Raw genomic sequence first — 17,049 nt, 5'->3', positions numbered from 1 at the left:
CTGCCATGTGCTCATGAATTAATTGAGTTTGAAGAGCAAGAGCGGTCCATCCCTTTGACTGCTATCGACCCCTTTTGGAAAACATTGTCTGCTTCTCCCAATGTGTCAGTGGGTGTTGGTCCCGATGTTGCACCTTCGATGGACTTGTTCATGAATAGGTTTGCAATGGTTTCTGAAGAAGAGCAGAGGGTTATGATTAGGAAGCTTATGGAGATTGCCGTGCGGAAAGTACATGGCTAGTACCGCCTTGTGAGGAAGCAAAACCAAAGGTCGGCCGAAAGGTAGGCTGCGTGAGAAAGCTTCAAACTGGAGATGATAACTCTTCAAAGCGAGATCCATCTCATTTTGAACATTCTCAACGTGACCATGAAGAGTGGGTCTCGTCACAACCAAACATTAAGCCCACCCAAAACATCCACACTACACCAAGAAAGAAGTCTTCCAAAACTACCAACCCAAAACATCCACACCACACCAACAAATAAGCCTTCTCCAAAACACCAAAACAACCACACCAAGAAATAAACCTTCTCCCAAAACACCAAAACAACCACACCACTAAATAAGCCTTCTCCAAAACAGTCACACCACGAAATGTGAGAGATGGCTTAGACTTTGGAAAGACGAAGGGTCCTAAGGATTACGGGTTGGATATTCTGAAGAAATGCATAAATACATTGTTAGAGTCCATGACCTTTGTTGGCGATGGAACTGCGGTTATAGAGCTTTCTGCATTGCATTAGGAAGAAGTCAAGAAGAATGGCCGGATGAGAAGGGAGTTGTCGAAGAGCTTTATCGACAACTCCCCCTTTATTGTACTTTGTACAATCAAAGTGAGGTTTTATATTCGATGAAGGAAATCCTACATGAAGAAGGTTATGCACCCTTAAATAAGTGGATGAGCATGCCTTTTTTTTGGATACTTATTTGCTTCAAGATTTAATGTTGTCCTTATGCATTTAGGAGAGTCGGTGCTTCCTTCTCATGCCGCCGAGAACCCAAGCAAATCCGAGAGAGTGACCCAAGTGTTGGGTAGCACATGTTGGTGGAAATCATTTTGTCAATGTTGAACTTGTTGAAGATTGTCCGTTCCTCCAAGATGTCATCAATGGCTTAGAGCTCGATATGATATTATTGAAAGTTGGAATTTGGCCTTGACAAGAAGGCAATTGCAATTTATGGCATTGAACATTCCCAATTTAATATGGGAAAATGAGCTCGTTGAAGACCCCAACGATACATGTTATCGACTAAGTTGTTTGTATGTTGTCGATATGATATTTTGATGTAATTTGTATTTTGATGTAATTTGGAACAAGTGTAATTTGATTTGATTTTATGTTATCAATGTTAGGGCTTTTATTTGATTTGATTTGGAAATCGAGTAATCGACTAAGTTGATTCGGACGGCAAATTTTGAAATCGAGCGATCGACTAAGTGATATATTGATATAATTTGATATTTTGATGTAATTTGGAACAAATGTAATTTTATTTTATTTTATTGTTATTTGGAAATAATGTTAGGGCTTTTATTTGATTTGATTTGGAAATCAAGTGATCGATTAAGTTGATTCGGACGGCAATCGAGTGATTTGGAAATAGAGCGATCGACTAAGTTGATTCGGACGTCAATCGAGTGATTTTGAAATCGAATGATCGACTAAGTTGATTCGGATGGCAATTGAGTGATCGACTAGTTGATTCGGACCGCAATCGAATGATTTGAAATAACGTTCGTATGTTGTCAATAATGACCGAAACTACACGGTGAAGTCGTTTGGCTTTAATACAAAACCGACCAGCCAGATCGTTTGGTCTAAAGACCAAACGATGTCGTCATGTCGTTTGGTCTTTAGACCAAACGATGTGCATGGGTCGTTTGAGATTTAAAGTGACCGATCTGCCGTGGTCGTTTGGTATAAAGGAAAACGATCTGGCGAGGTCGTTTGGCCTTTATGCCAAACGATAATGGCGGGTCGATTTTGGAAGAAAAAATTTCAAAATTTGTTTTGTTTTTTACAACACTTTCATATTCATCAAATTCCACTTTTCATCAGATATCAAACATTCAAACATTAAACCATACATCAATACATCAAATTCCATACATCAAATTCCATATTCATCAGATATCAAACATTCATCCATACATAAAATTCCATTCATACATTAAACCCTAAACTGAAACAAATTACATTCAAACATTAAACCCTAAACCCTAAACATTAAATTCCATTCAAACATTCATGCAAACATCATATCCATCAATGTATGAATTACATCCATCAAACTAAACTACAAAGTTACAAACACATTCTACAAACCCTAAACTGAAACAAATCAACTATAGCGCCCACCAATGTACTTGCACCTAGTCAAGTTGTACGCCTGTTCGAAGGAGGACCTTGCTTCCTCCGGCATATCATTCCGACCAATTGCAGACCTCTCTCTAGCAAACGACTGGTTTCATCGATGACGATGGATTACGTAAAAAAAGAAAAATCAAGATAAGTTACCAATCGAATGCAAAAAATCACAGTTAGAGAAAACTCAATTAAAAATCACAATACTTACAATCGGTGAACAGTTAGGCAGTGTCTCCAGGGAGGGATGAATCGGAAGAAGCTCAGGGTTCACCAAAACTACATGAGAATTCCTCGCATACCAAGTCATGTAGTTTTGATGACACTCCCATGGATAAGACGAAATAGGTCCTCGGTTGCAGAGTTGAATCACGTGATTCTGCCGCCACGACTCGATAAAGTGGCCCAATATTGGTCCAGCTCACCTCATACCGCGTCCCGCCACGGTTCTTGTTCTCCAATTTGGCATTGGAGGATCTTTAGGTACAAGTTGCACGCGGACCTAACCGACGCACCACCCTTGCGACAAGTAAAAGCTCGACAATGTTGAAAAAACATAGCAATCCCTCAAAAATGCAATGTCATCGATCGGGTTTGTATCTCGATATTTTTGTAGGGATGCCAAACAACTGAAACAAAATCAAATGTGTCATTAACAACTCTAATGATCAATTACTAAAAAATAAATATAAACAAACTTAAATACCAAATTGTCATTGAATTTAATACTTACATTGAACTCATTCAAATCATCAATTATCGCTCGATAAAACTGCAATGCATACGTTGTGTCGTAATAGTGTGGAGCGACTGGGATGTGTCTATGAGCACGCGGCTGAGACGAGATATAGTTGAAATTTGGGACTGTCATGAATACCGGAAAATACTCATAGATCCATGCCTAGATATACACAAATAGTTAACATATTGATAGAGTAATAAAATTAACATTAAAAAAAATAAACTCTAAAATACTCAAATTTTACCTGTAGAAGAGTCATATAGCCCTGTAACCCCTTTCACCTTCCTCACATGGCAGCCCCGAGACCTCTATATAAAACGCCAAAATTGCTGCACCCCATGCATACTCTTCTATCTCACTGAATTTCAACAACGGCCTCAGATAACATATAGGCACTCCAGTCCCAGACTTGTCAATAAAAACGGCACATCCAAAGAAAAACAGAATAAAAGCTCTAACAGTCCGTTGAACATCCTGGAAACTCGAGGCCTTTCTACCACATTCAAGCGTCACATATAGGGCTATCATGAATCTTGTTCGCAAAATGCTTCCGGATGAATTCTAGCCTTACTTTTGAAGTGAACCTGCTAGCTTCCATCTCCGCCCTAATCAAATCAATAGGGAGCCCCAGACCAAGATGTAAGAGATTTATCGATTGTTGTAAGTTCAGCTCACTGTCCCCTTGCACCGCTCTTCCTCTAACTGTGACTCCACAGATTTGGACAACATCGTCCAAAGTCGATCATCTCCTAACTGGCATATGGAAGGTGTTGGTCTCCGGATGCCATCTCTCCACAAACGCCAAGATCAATGGTGGATCCATATGCTCGTGATAACCTTCCACGAGATCAAACAACCCAGTCCTTCTCAACTGCACGGCAAATCTCGGAGACCTTTCACATTCATTTTGAAATTCCATTGGGATAACCCGCTAAGTGTGAAACACACTTCAACGCCTCGCGATCCCTCCGAAACAACCGAGCACGCATTAGATATATATGAGCGAAACAAAATATTTTGTAAAAGAAAATCAAAGTACACAAGAAAAACAAAATAATACCCTTCTCTCCCAAACATCGAAATGACATGCACGTGATAGTCATACAACAACTCGACTCATACGGGCCTCCCCATACACACCTCTTTGAAACTCCAAATCATCATTGGATTTTCTTACGAAATCCAATCTTGGAGGTGCTTTCTTCCATCGGTGGTACGCGTCTTCTACCACATATTCTTCAACATCATCATCCCCGCTCATCCTCCCTCCTCTCCTCTCCCTCCTCCTCCTCACTCTCCTCTTCTACTATACTCTTCCCTTTGTCTAAACCTACATCTAAACCTACATCTAAACCTACATTAATATCACTATCTACACTATCTACACTATCTTCACTAAACTAATCAACCTCGGGAACCTCAAGAACCTCTTTTTCCAAATGGTCCCTACGCTACCGATGCCGTTAAGCCGTGCGCCTATGTCTTTTTCTTCCAACTGCATCACCGCTAGAGGAACCGCCACCAAACAATTTCTTAACACCCTTTAATGTAGTTTTTCGCTACATTCTTCACATTCTTTGATCGAGGACCCATCGCTACAAAGAAAAATAAAACAAGTATTAGTAAACCATATTTAAATAAACAATGTACAAAGAAAACCACTAGAAAAAAGAGATCATCTCAGTAAAACTAATAGACTTATAAGCTTGCTATGATAACTCCAAGTATATATGAAGAAATAGAATGAGGTGTTATTTATCCAAATTCTATCGAATTTTGGGAAGTAGAGTTTCCTTTGTTTGGTCAACATTTCAGTATACTTAAACTGTCATAACACGGAAATCAATAATAACATCCTTCCAACAACCATATGTACATATAACCCTAACTTTTACACGACAAATTGCAAAAATGTATATATATACAAGATCTGTTTACGTATGAACCGTCATTTATGTACATCAAGTATTACAACAAAATAACTGGACTCTCTCTACAACAAAATGAACTTGACTCTGTCCCTCGTCAAGCATAGGGGAAACCACCCAAAAAAACCACCTTGATAACATACATTCAGTAAGTTTGAAAACCAAAGAAAGCTTCTCACCTATAATGCTTTACCGCTTTAGTTTTTTGTTCCCAGATCGGACCTTAAGCAAGTACTTCGTAAAAGTTGCATGTGATCAAGGTCATTACTCATTAGTCAAGACTCAAGAACATAAGCAGTATGAAAGGTGAGTAAAAGAATGTATAGAAACACTAATCATAAAATGGTAAAAGTATCTTCTCTTATAACATCAGGCCCTAAAGGAAAATACTAGGTATGAAAGATGAGCACTACTCCTAAATACATGGTATTTTATCATAGTCATTCTTTCTTTTTGGATCAATAAAATACAAAATGTTCAATCCATAATAACATGTTACAAATTACATATAATGATCTTAATTAGCAAGCGGTTTCCTTTATCCATTAATGTGACCTTTTAAACCTATCAATTCCTACACAATACAGATTGTTCAAACTTTTAGGTCCAAACTCGAAACCCATATATTCACATTCATATTTCTCTCAAAACCAACATCTACCTATAAATCGTCAAATAAGCATAACAGTACATTCAACTAGTACTAACAAAAAACATTCAGTGTATCTTGGTAGAGATACACTACCAAATTAGCACCAAATACAAACTGGTAGAGATATTTATAGTGTAGGAAAAAGGTGAATGTATCTTGGTATCTTGTAGGCTCAGCTGTTCTAACGTTATTCAGAGTATTTTGGTTATTCTACTTATCCTTGAAATGTCACATTTGAGTTACTTTTGTCACGCAGAATTTTTATCAATCAACGTTTTGAAAGAAAAAGAACATTGAGTTAGCTATTTCTTCATTTTCAATTCTTCGTTCATTTGCAAGATGTTTCGAAGGTCAATATTTGCGGGGCTTCCCGACCATTCTTGGTGAACTTCTTTGTCAATTTCTGCTCATGACATCAACATGCATATTGAATTGTTGAATCGAGTATAGGATACCCTTAAGTCAAATCCAACAATCGAGTCGATGTAGTCCATGTCAATATGTCATTGTACTTTTCTACCCTGAATCTTAACTCATTGACTAGACAATCTCGCCAGGAATATTTGTTCTCGACGGTACCGTGAGGCAGATAAGGTGCCATAGAAAGAGTGCTTTAGGGATGGGGACGAGGATGCTCCTAAGGTTAAAGTTTTGTAAATGTGTCCTAGCCGAGTAATGAGAGTGCAATCTGGGAGTTCTTCTTGCACGTAGTTGTTCAAAGGAAGTTGAGTGGAATTTTCAGCCTTCTGCGGGGACATTTCAACATGCATCGTGTGTGCGGACACATTTTAGTGATAAATAAGGACTTTGGGATAACCATGCAAGAGTTTTTTTGTGCTTGGTATATGATGCTAGAGGGCCATATATGGAACCCTTAAGCTTCCTATAAGTTAGACCTTATTGGCCTGTTGTTGATATTTATGTCTCAACTCTCAACCTGATCAGATTTTGTACCAATAAAAAAAAATGCAAAACGTGGATCGGATCTTGTATTGTCTTTGATTTTGAGGATTATGTATCGTAGTGTGGATCAGCTGTTCTAGATAAGCTATATGAGTTACATTATTGTGCTTAAACATCATATTCAGTCGATTTTAGATGTACGCCCTTAGATGAGATGATGGGAATTTTACCAACAAAGAACTTGTAATGGTTCTTTGGGATTTGATCCCGAAAGAATCGAGTTTCGTGGTAGCCGGACTCATACTTCTATGCATCTCATTAGCTTCACTCTTATCCCGGTAATCAAGGCAAGAAAAATGAAAATGTTTGGTAAACTCAAATTCCACAAACTCAAATAGCTTAATTTCTGACTCACGTTTCTAACTTAGAAGGACTTCGTCGTCATTTTATTAGTAAATTTCGGTTCCCAAAAGCGAGAATCGTTTGAGCGGTCATTTATTTGTTAACCTTTTTCCAAGTACATTCAATATCTTATCCATTAAAGCCAAATTAACCATCCCATTCCTCAGAACCCAATCCCATTAGGGCTAAAAGCCCAGAGCCCAATTGGGAATTTTAAACTTTTATCATTAGCATCTTGTACAATCTTTTCCAATTCTTGTAAATTCTTAGGTTGGTAAAAATTCCTTTGTGTTATTGTTGTCTTTTAGTACCTTCACTGCTATTTTGACACCATTAGGAATTCGGCTTTGTGTAGACGCCTCCAAACCCACCAAGCACCTACATTCTTCTCGAGATTTGACGTAAATCTCTTAAGTTCATCAAGTGAAAATGATTTTGGTTTCTCGTTTGTTAGTTTATACAAGAAATCTTCGATTGGTTGTGAACCGTCATCGTGTTCCATCAATTTATCTCACAAAATATAGGTTGTAAACAACTTTAGTTTATACGAGGCGTTACACTATCCAAATTCTATCGAATTTTGGGCAGAGTTTCCTTTGTTTAGTCAACATTTCGTATACTTAAACCTGTCATAACCTGGAAATCAATAATGTGATGCATAAAATTGGTGTGATATTGATAGGAAATTGGTGCCTTTACATTATGAAGTTCAGAAAGATTTCAAGCAGAGATGCATAAAATATACAATACTTTAAGAAATTATAAGAAAAACATGAAAAGAAACAGTCTTGTTGGGCAAAATGAAATTATACCTACAAAATAAAATATGCTAGGAAGCTAACCCTCTAGAAAAAAAATAGGTTAAACGCTTTACTAATTCAAATTTGTCTGTTTTGGCATCCTATAAAATGAACCTACAAAATCAATGCCCACTTGAGAAAATCACAAGGTTAACTAAGAGCATTTCGCATTTCTCTGTTTTAACACATGATAATACACTAGATTTAGATATTCAAGTTTGAACTCATTTGGCCAGACTTAAACTTGACCACACAGTATATTCAATGAATGAAACTTTCAAGGGCGATACATAATTCAGTTCCTCCCTCTCTGTGATGATGACGCAGCTTCCTTTGATTTCAAGAAGCGAGTACCTGAGTCAACTCAATCGTGGGTCTCATAGTTCGGATAATGGCTACGACTTCAAACTAGACAACTTCCGAGAGAGGAGTAGAAACATTTGAGACCGTTCTAAAGTTTTGCTATGGCCTCCCAGTGGACCTCACACCGACCAACATAGCTACACTAAGATGTGCGTAGAGTTCCTACAAATGACCAGAAGAGTCTGAAGAAAGCAATCTTATAGCCAAGACGAAGCTTTCCTCACATTCATAGTACTCTCCTCCATTAAGAATTAAATATTCACAACTTACAACACTAAAAGTAGAAAGAGAGCAATGGCCCTAAACATAATACCCAACTAACCCTCATTAACAAAAACACGAGATAACTTCAAAGAATCAATATCTCTAGCTCTCCACCATTAATCATCAAGTAATCAATATAACAAGGTTTTTATTCCAAGGTAAACAATAATGAAACAACAATGACTCAAGCCATTAATCCACATTCTGAATGCAGATGGAACTAGCATGACATGCACCTACACCAATGGCCAAATGCGTTCAACTAAAAAGAACGTAACTTATTCAGTCCACACTGTTGCCGACTTGCCGTGTCAAACAATATTTGGAAATTCGAGGAAACCCAAATACATATCAACAGCATGGAAGCCTAGAATACACACAATCAGTAAAAGACACAACAGATCCTATAAGTGAACATGTCATGCTATAATACCAGTTTAACTAACTATTGAATTTTTCCTGTTATCTCTTCTTACATTTTCTTCCTTATAGTTTTACTCCATAAACAAACTTTATCTTCATTTTGCAAAATGACAATTAGTTGCGTTGTACCAGACTAAAACACAGATGGTTTCATATAATTGAACTGTATAATAAAGAAAATTACGACACTCAAGTCCATAGTTGGGCACACAATGCTTTTGGAGAAATTCAACAAGTACCTCTGTAGATGGGCACAAAGGCGATTCCTCCATGAGATGTTTGGTAGTTCGTCTCTATCAATTCTTCAGTATAATCAACACTCAAGTAGGTAAACTGAAAATAAAATGAGTGTATTACTATATTAGTATAAACTCTAGCTACTTTCAGGCAATAAGAGTTAACATTATTGTGACATGAGTTGGGCACATCAAGACTACGACTAAATCAAACCGGCAGATGTTCTTAGAACAAGATTTAATCCAACATTATGGTCGGTAGCTTAGTATCTTAGACAAATAAATTTACATTCAGATACAGTATAATTGAGATATATATTCACACTAACATAACCTAATAGTAGGGTTCATATTATTGATATATATTCACACTAACATAACCTAATAGGGTTCATATTATTGCAAGATGTACCGTTCTCAGGTGCCGAACTCATGGTTGGATTGCACCATCTTGATCCGCTCTGCATAATAAGGGTAATCAAGATCATTGTGTGTCGGGTTAAGCTGCATTGGAATACTATCCCAATTATAGATAACCAAGGAAATCTCTATCAAGAAAGTACCTTTAGTATGGTTATACACTTCAGATTTCTCCAATTGGTACTCCTTTTTATTAACTTGATAAGAACGGAAACTGCGTCCAGCCTCTTCACGGATCAGCAGCAATCCTCACAAACAAACCCAGCCGAAGACTTTGCAAACTCGAGTTGTTGGAGATTTGTTGTTGTTTTGGCCAAAACAACAACCGTTCTTAATTCGAATTGTTGGAGATTTGTTGGAGAAACTCGAATCGGGATTGTTGGAGATTTGTTGGAGATTTGAAATTCGAATTTGGGGTTAGGGTTTCGAAGGGTTTGGGCGAAAGAGACGACCGGTAATGGTAGGTTGTTGCCGGTTTCGATTTGGTGGGGGGGTGTATTGGGCTTTATTGTTTGGGCTTTGTTGTTTGGGCTTGGGCGGAGGCTGCCCGATCTAATATAAGTGGCGCCCAATACAGCACCCTTTAGATTTTGATATAGGGGATATAGACTAGTTCCTTACCTGGACGTCTGGACGTCTGGACGTCATTCCCTGCGCAGTCGCGCTAGTCAATGGAGTAATACAAAAAGTGTCAGAGATAAATAATAATAAACAAAAAAAAAATGATAATAATGCACATATATGTAGTACATGTTTGTTTCAGAGAAGGAAAGGAAGAAGGAGAGAGAGATGGGAAGTGGGAGTGAGGGAGAAGGATATCTTCCACTCTTTGAGACAAAGGAAGGGAAGGGTAAAAATGCATACAGATTGTTTTCCATTTCCATGTTCCTTGGTATCAGCATGATATGGGTCTATAGAATAACTCATGTACCAGTGAAAATTGAAGAAAGATGGGTTTGGATCTTCATGTTCCTGGCAGAACTGTGGTTCGGTCTTTACTGGGTCTTGACTCAATCTGTTCGTTGGAATCGTGTATATCGTTATACCTTCAGAGACAGACTCTCTCACAGGTAACCAATCAAACTACTCTGCCTGCTCAGACTCAGTTCAAAGTTCTTCCTAGGTAGGCTAGCTACTTTTTTTGACACTCGTTCTCTTTACATAACTAATTTTGAAGGCAAGAGTTTGATAGATGATTTCCAGAAGTCTATACGATGTGAATATGTGATTATTTTTTTTTTTTTTTTTTCGCCTTAAGTTTACTCACTAATCATTAAGGATTAGATTATCTATGTCGTTGACTCTACCGACAAGTCCCAAATGCTAATCAGCCTTTGAGAGACTATAAACTATAAAGTATAAACCAATGTCGTTTGAGGAAAAAGCATGTGAATCCGTTTAGTTGTCCAAGATTATTCTAGATTAAAATACAGAGTTTGCCTGGAATAGGTCGCATTAAGATACCAAATACCCAACTTGGGTGTGTGGACCGAATAAATAGTCCCGCATCTTCCAAATCCAATTGATCAACTGGACTCTCACCCCTAATATCAGTGATTCGGTGGTGGCTTTTAGGATGAGAGAATGAGAGATCTGTGAGGGTATGTGTTGGACTGTAGGCCTTCGGTTTATGTGTGTAGCCTTAGGTTTATGTGTGTAGGACTGTAGGCCGTAGGTTTGGCAGTGGTGTGACCTGAGTGCCTGACACTAACCAGTCAACAACAAAATCAAGTTGCACCAAAGTACCATATGCCAAAGGCAACAACTCATCTTTGGATGATACTATGGTAGTGAGATTTCTTTTACTGTAATTTTGTTTGTCATTTAGTGTTGTTTCAAATTGGAGTACAAAATATGATGATATTTATTTAGATTTCAGCAAAAGATATATAAATATTGTGATATATAAGACTATAAATATTGAAAATATTGAAAATATTGTTGATATTTGGAGATATTTGATGTAGGTAACAATTTTATTTAATATTTATCATTATATTTCAAATAAATATAAATGATATATTGTAATATATCAAGAAATATTCACAATATTTGTCGATATTTTAAATATGAAACAATATAAAATATCTCCAAACAAAAAGATATATTTACGATACATATCAAAAAATTAAATATCGATAAATACTCATATCCCAAAATTTTATACTATGGTTTCAACAATTTTATGCTCATTTGGTCAAGCATCTGGCTCCATTACCGCTGCCATAATTGAATCTCCAAGCAGCCTTAAAATTTACCATTCTTAGTAAGCCAGCTACATGTTTTTGCAGATGGTCCCATTTTTTTTTTTTTTTTTTAAAGGTGTGCTCATCAACTTATTAGTAATTATTGCACCTAATTATTAATTAGTTATGTCGGAAAATTGAAGATAGGCTGAAAAACAAAAAAAAAGAAAAACGCTCCTCAAGTGTTGTTCAAAAATGAAAATTAAAAAAAATGTGAAGACCCCAAATGTTGATGAAACAGATACGAGGACAAGTTGCCGGGGGTGGACATATTTGTATGTACTGCGGACCCAACGATAGAGCCACCTATGATGGTGATCAATACCGTCTTATCAGTTATGGCGTACAATTACCCGACTGAGAAGTTGAGTGTGTATGTATCCGACGACGGTGGGTCAGATTTGACCTTCTATGCTCTCCTCGAGGCCGCTCAGTTCGCCAAGCATTGGATACCTTTCAGCAAGAAGTTCAACATCGAACCAAGGTCCCCGGCTGCTTATTTCTCTACAAAGTCTGACCCACCTGTTGATAATAAGGTTTTGTCATCCATTAAGGTACGTTTTTTGTAGTATTATTCTTATTCTTATTATTATATGATGGCATACTGCAGCAAGGTGCACATTCTCAATTCGCGAGAGACATGAGAGACGACTAGTAAATCATCCTTTCCCTTGACATTTTTCAAAAAACTTTTGAAAAAGTGTGCATTTTCACCTTCTGTATTATTTGTAGGGTTAACTAGTATTACCCCCCACTAGATGAGCCAATTAGGATTTCCCCCCACTAGATGAGAAATTAGGGTCTCCCCTCTAAATACACACAAAAAAAAAGTCAAAGTGGGTTGACCGAATTTTTTTTGTGTGTATTTAGGGGGGAGACCCTAATTTCCCATCTAGTGGGGGGAAATTCTAATTGGCTCATCTAGTGGGGGTAATACTAGTTCACCCTTATTTGTATTATTTCTTTTATTTGATTGTGTTTTTAGTAATCTACATAAAAGATTAAGTGTCAACCCAGAAACAGAATAAATGGATGACAAGCACACTGCTTTTTAAAATGAATGTCTACACAAAATAATTCTTCATTCTTAATTAGCAAGAGTTGACACCTCTAGTGTGTTACTGTACGTACTGTGTTGTACTATTTATTTTTATTTTTTCATTTGCATACATTTTTCCTTTGGATATTATAGAAATTGTACGAGTCAATGGAGCATCAAATTGAAACAGCATCTAAGTTGGGTCGAATTCCAGAAGATAGTCGAATAAAACACAAAGGATTCTCTGAATGGGACTCAGTTTCATCTCCACGTGACCACCAAACAATTCTTCAGGTACCAGACCATACATATTCCAATAGACAGCTTCACGGTAGATATGAACATACTTCCTTAGCATACTCGTAAATGTTATTTTATTCCTTTAGGTACTAATTGACAGAAGAAATCCTTCTGCCATTGATATTGATGGAGTTCCTTTGCCAACGTTGGTTTACTTGGCACGAGAGAAGAGACCCAGTCACCCTCATAACTTTAAAGCTGGAGCAATGAATGCGTTGGTAATATAAGCTTTAGAATCAATACACCATTTGTAGTTACAATTCATGGTTAACACATGCTTAGAAGTTCACATTTGATAACATTTTTATGTAGATAAGGGTGTCATCAAAGATAAGTAATGGGACAATTATTCTGAACGTTGACTGTGACATGTATTCCAACAACTCTGAATCGGTGAGAGATGCATTGTGTTTCTTCATGGATGAAAAACAAGGCCATGAGATTGCTTTCGTACAATATCCTCAGTGCTTCAACAATCTGACCAACAATGATACCTATGGCGGTTCTTTGATTGTTGGAATGAAGGTGAGTTTCTGATTACTCACTATAGAAGTGTCTTTAACTCTAATTCCTTTAGAAACTTCACTCTATACATATGACATGATTACTTAGGTTACTCTATAGCTTAGAAAATAACTTAGACTCTTCACTCTTAGACCTCTGTTGCATGGGTACGCTCTAATTTCCTTTGTATTGCGTGCAGACACGGTACGGACACACGGACACGGACATCCAGACACAAGCAAAACAGACCCTAATTCTCAGATCTCGCCGTGTCCAAATTGTCATACCCGTGTCCAAACCAGACACTCCGTCCCGTACCCATGCAACACAGTCTTAGACTATCTAGGTACATTCATTAACTACTAATACATGCACACACAGATAATAGGTTCTAAAAACACCAATCTTAACTACTTTAAAAGTTCCGGCTCTCACCTACAGTACTGCAATAGCACTATAATATTTTTTTATGTGTGACTCTTGGTCCAATTTTTATGACGATATTGCCCTTAACTTTTTTATGACTGTTTTGCCCCTCCATTGATTATTAAATTTCAGTGATTTCAGATGGTGTGTTTAACCCAGAGGTATGTTGCACCTGCATCAGACTAGTACACTTCATTTGGTTTAGTTTCCAACATTGATTGTAATTCAGGAAGTTAGTACCATGAAGAGCTTTCATACTTCTATGGTTTTTGTTTGGTGCGTCTCTGAACTGTTATTGTTTTATTTATTTTTTAAAAGATGGAGTTTCCGGGTCTAGATGGTTTTGGAGGACCACTCTATATTGGCACAGGGTGCTTTCACAGGAGAGAGACACTCTGCGGGAGGAAGTACAGCAAGGAATATAAAGTTGAATTTGTGAAAAGTATTGACAACAGAGTACAAGAAAGTATAAATGAACTAGAAGAGCAGACAAAGATCCTTGCAGATTGCACCTCTGAGAAGGGTACTGAATGGGGGAAAGAGGTCAGTATATCTGTCTATATTTCATACTTAAGGCTCGCACACAGTAGAATGATACTTTCTTTTGACTTGGTAAAACTTTATACAGATGGGATTAAAGTATGGCTGTCCTGTTGAGGATGTGATAACTGGGCTAGCAATTCAATGTCGTGGATGGAAGTCTGTCTATTTCTATCCAACAAGGACGGGATTCTTTGGTATCGCTCCGATCACATTAGCACAGACACTTGTGCAACACAAGAGATGGTCTGAAGGTGACTTTCAAATAATACTATCCAAGTATGGTCCCTTATCACAGGGTGTTGGAAGGATCAAACTAGGACTCCTGATGGGATATTGTAGCTACTGCTTATGGGCCCCAAACTGCTTACCAACCTTATTTTATAGTGTCGTCCCACCCCTTTTTCTCCTCAAGGGTGTCTCCTTGTTTCCAAGGGTAAGCGTACATCTTTTCTGTTTTCCTTTGGTTTAAGTTTTTTGGGTTAATCAATTTTAGGTTTCACTTACATACATAATTGTGTATTTATATGTTAACATGCAAGTGCACATAAGCAACTGTTAGGGTAACTGCTACCATCTAAAAGATTGTTTTTGTTTTTTCGACCAATTATTAAGATAGGAAGCTTGTTCTGGTCGTGCTGTTGCTTCTTCGTATTCTTTTAATTTTAATATCCGAATGTTGAAACTTAGGTCAAGGCTAATAAACTAATCAATCTACGTGCATTCTTCCTTCAGATTTCAAGCCCATGGTTTTTACCATTCGCATATGTGATCATAACTGAAAACACGTATAGCTTAATTGAATTCCTTTTGTGTGGCGGCACATTTCAAAGTTGGTGGAATGAACAAAGAATGTGGATGTATAAAAGAACAACTTCTTATTTCTTCAGCTTCGTTGACACCTGCTTAAAGTTGCTTGGGTATACGAATTCAGCATTTGAGATCACTGCCAAGGTGTCTGACCAGGATGTGTCCCAGAGGTATGAAAAAGATATCTTTGAGTTCGGAAACTCTTCTCCCATGTTCACAATCCTAGCAACCCTCGCACTGCTCAACTTGTTTAGCTTAGCTGGGGGACTCAACAGAATAATTAAAACTAGAGATATCAATGATTTGCAATCAATGTTTTTGCAAATACTTCTAACTGGGCTTATAGTTATTCTCAATCAACCTTTATACCGGGGACTTTTCTTCCGCAAAGACAATGGCCGCATGCCAACCTCTGTCACGGTTAAATCTATTGTTTTATCTCTGACAGTATGTTTCTTAATCTTGTACTAAGCTACATTTTGATTTAGTTTTCTTTAAATTAGAGAAGTTGTAAAATTTGAGTGGGCGTTCAATTCTTGAAACTTGAAAGAGACAGTTACTGAGTACTTATGAAAAAGTGATGTAAATGTTATGGCTGACAACACTGATTTGCATTTTCCGAGTAGTAGGAACTGGACAAATGATTGGTGTGGCAGAAGCAAGCGGCGACTACGTACAAATCAATTTTCTAGTGACTTCAAATTGGAGTGTATATACTTGCCCAAAGCGTTGTACCAAACTAATAAATTTAAACTTCAGATCCTCTTTTGCTAATAAATAGCACAGAAACAAAATACAATCCTCATTGCTACTTACGTTAGCTAGATGATCATCTACCAAGTTGCCTTGTCAATATATGTTCTAATGAGCACATCCCTGAATTCTACAACACATACTTCATTGTCATTAACATCATGTGCCAAAGTCCTGATTCAGACAGATGATAATGAATCATAGTAGATCCCTAACTTGTTATTCCTACTGCACAGAAGCTTCAGTTCCTTTCAGAATTGCTACCATATAAACGAACAACAGTGATATCTCGCTCTGTACAACCAAAGTAAAAGAAATGAAGAGTCACCAGTTTCATCGTTATCACACCTCATACCCAGCAGCATTCCGCCTAAGTGATCCATTTCTGTTTAGAGTAAGCCAACCACTTGAAGGGGGAGACCAAGTGATACTGATAGGTGAACACTGCACCACGACATTAGACGACACAAGGGTGTTTGTTATTCTTTTCTATCATTTCCTTCATTACTAATAACCGGCCTCTGAGGTCATGACCATTAATATAACACCCAGTCTTTTATTTGCTTTTCCTATAATAATAGTAATATTAATAATAATAATAATAATAATGAAAATAGATAAAACATATATAGGATAACTATCAGCTTAGGGATAAAAGTCCCGTAAGTAACTAGATAAGTGTTATCCTTGTTTTTCGGTTAGTTTTTTTAAAACAAAAAATAAAAAGGGGTTTCTCACGTAGAGTTTTTAGGGAAAAACACAGCGAGAGTTTTAGAAAAAAAAAAATGGGAGTTTTACTGAAAGAAGAAAAGGTTTTGAACGAGAAAGATTGTCCTTTCGCGCAACAGTCGACTTCGGTCTTTCGGGATTTTTCCCGCTTTCGGAAAGCTGTTCGGTTTATAAACAGTGAGTAGTCTGACGATGTTTATTTT

At 37.3% G+C, this 17,049-nt stretch overlaps 1 protein-coding gene and 1 long non-coding RNA gene across 3 annotated transcripts; one reads left to right on the top strand and one right to left on the bottom strand.

The window, feature by feature from the left end:
- Positions 1 to 9,082: 9,082 nt before the first annotated feature.
- LOC147503402 (uncharacterized) lies at positions 9,083 to 10,021 on the bottom strand. The gene is made up of 3 exons (XR_015222011.1): positions 9,643 to 10,021; positions 9,492 to 9,540; positions 9,083 to 9,176 (listed from the first exon to the last, which is right to left on the bottom strand). It is a non-coding gene; the product is annotated as an uncharacterized LOC147503402 (long non-coding RNA).
- Positions 10,022 to 10,227: 206 nt separating this feature from the next.
- Positions 10,228 to 15,966, top strand: LOC147503401 (cellulose synthase-like protein E1). Of its 2 annotated transcripts, XM_086608063.1 has the most exons (8): positions 10,228 to 10,569; positions 11,987 to 12,299; positions 12,938 to 13,078; positions 13,171 to 13,302; positions 13,397 to 13,609; positions 14,333 to 14,557; positions 14,643 to 14,990; positions 15,290 to 15,966. In XM_086608063.1, exons 1-8 carry the CDS (start codon positions 10,250 to 10,252, stop codon positions 15,833 to 15,835), a joined length of 2,238 nt encoding a protein of 745 aa, XP_086464189.1. In that variant the 5' UTR covers positions 10,228 to 10,249; the 3' UTR covers positions 15,836 to 15,966. The 2 variants fall into 2 exon arrangements, with proteins under 2 accessions (XP_086464189.1, XP_086464192.1); XM_086608066.1 differs by lacking the exon at positions 13,171 to 13,302.
- Positions 15,967 to 17,049: the final 1,083 nt, after the last annotated feature.

The sequence above is a fragment of the Coptis chinensis genome, chromosome 4, assembly GCF_015680905.1.
Source record: "Coptis chinensis isolate HL-2020 chromosome 4, ASM1568090v1, whole genome shotgun sequence".
Classification (NCBI taxonomy): Eukaryota; Viridiplantae; Streptophyta; class Magnoliopsida; order Ranunculales; family Ranunculaceae; genus Coptis; species Coptis chinensis.
Note: the sequence above shows the minus strand (reverse complement) of the source record. Positions and strands in the feature narration are given on the sequence as shown.

What these genes read in the sequence shown, in the direction of transcription:
- LOC147503401 (XM_086608063.1), top strand. Translation starts at nt 10,250, where the DNA reads ATGTTTGTTTCAGAGAAGGAAAGGAAGAAGGAGAGAGAGATGGGAAGT. An exon ending in ACCACCAAACAATTCTTCAG is followed by an intron (nt 13,079 to 13,170) that starts GTACCAGACCAT and finishes TTATTCCTTTAG; the next exon opens with GTACTAATTGACAGAAGAAA. An exon ending in CTTTGATTGTTGGAATGAAG is followed by an intron (nt 13,610 to 14,332) that starts GTGAGTTTCTGA and finishes ATTTTTTAAAAG; the next exon opens with ATGGAGTTTCCGGGTCTAGA.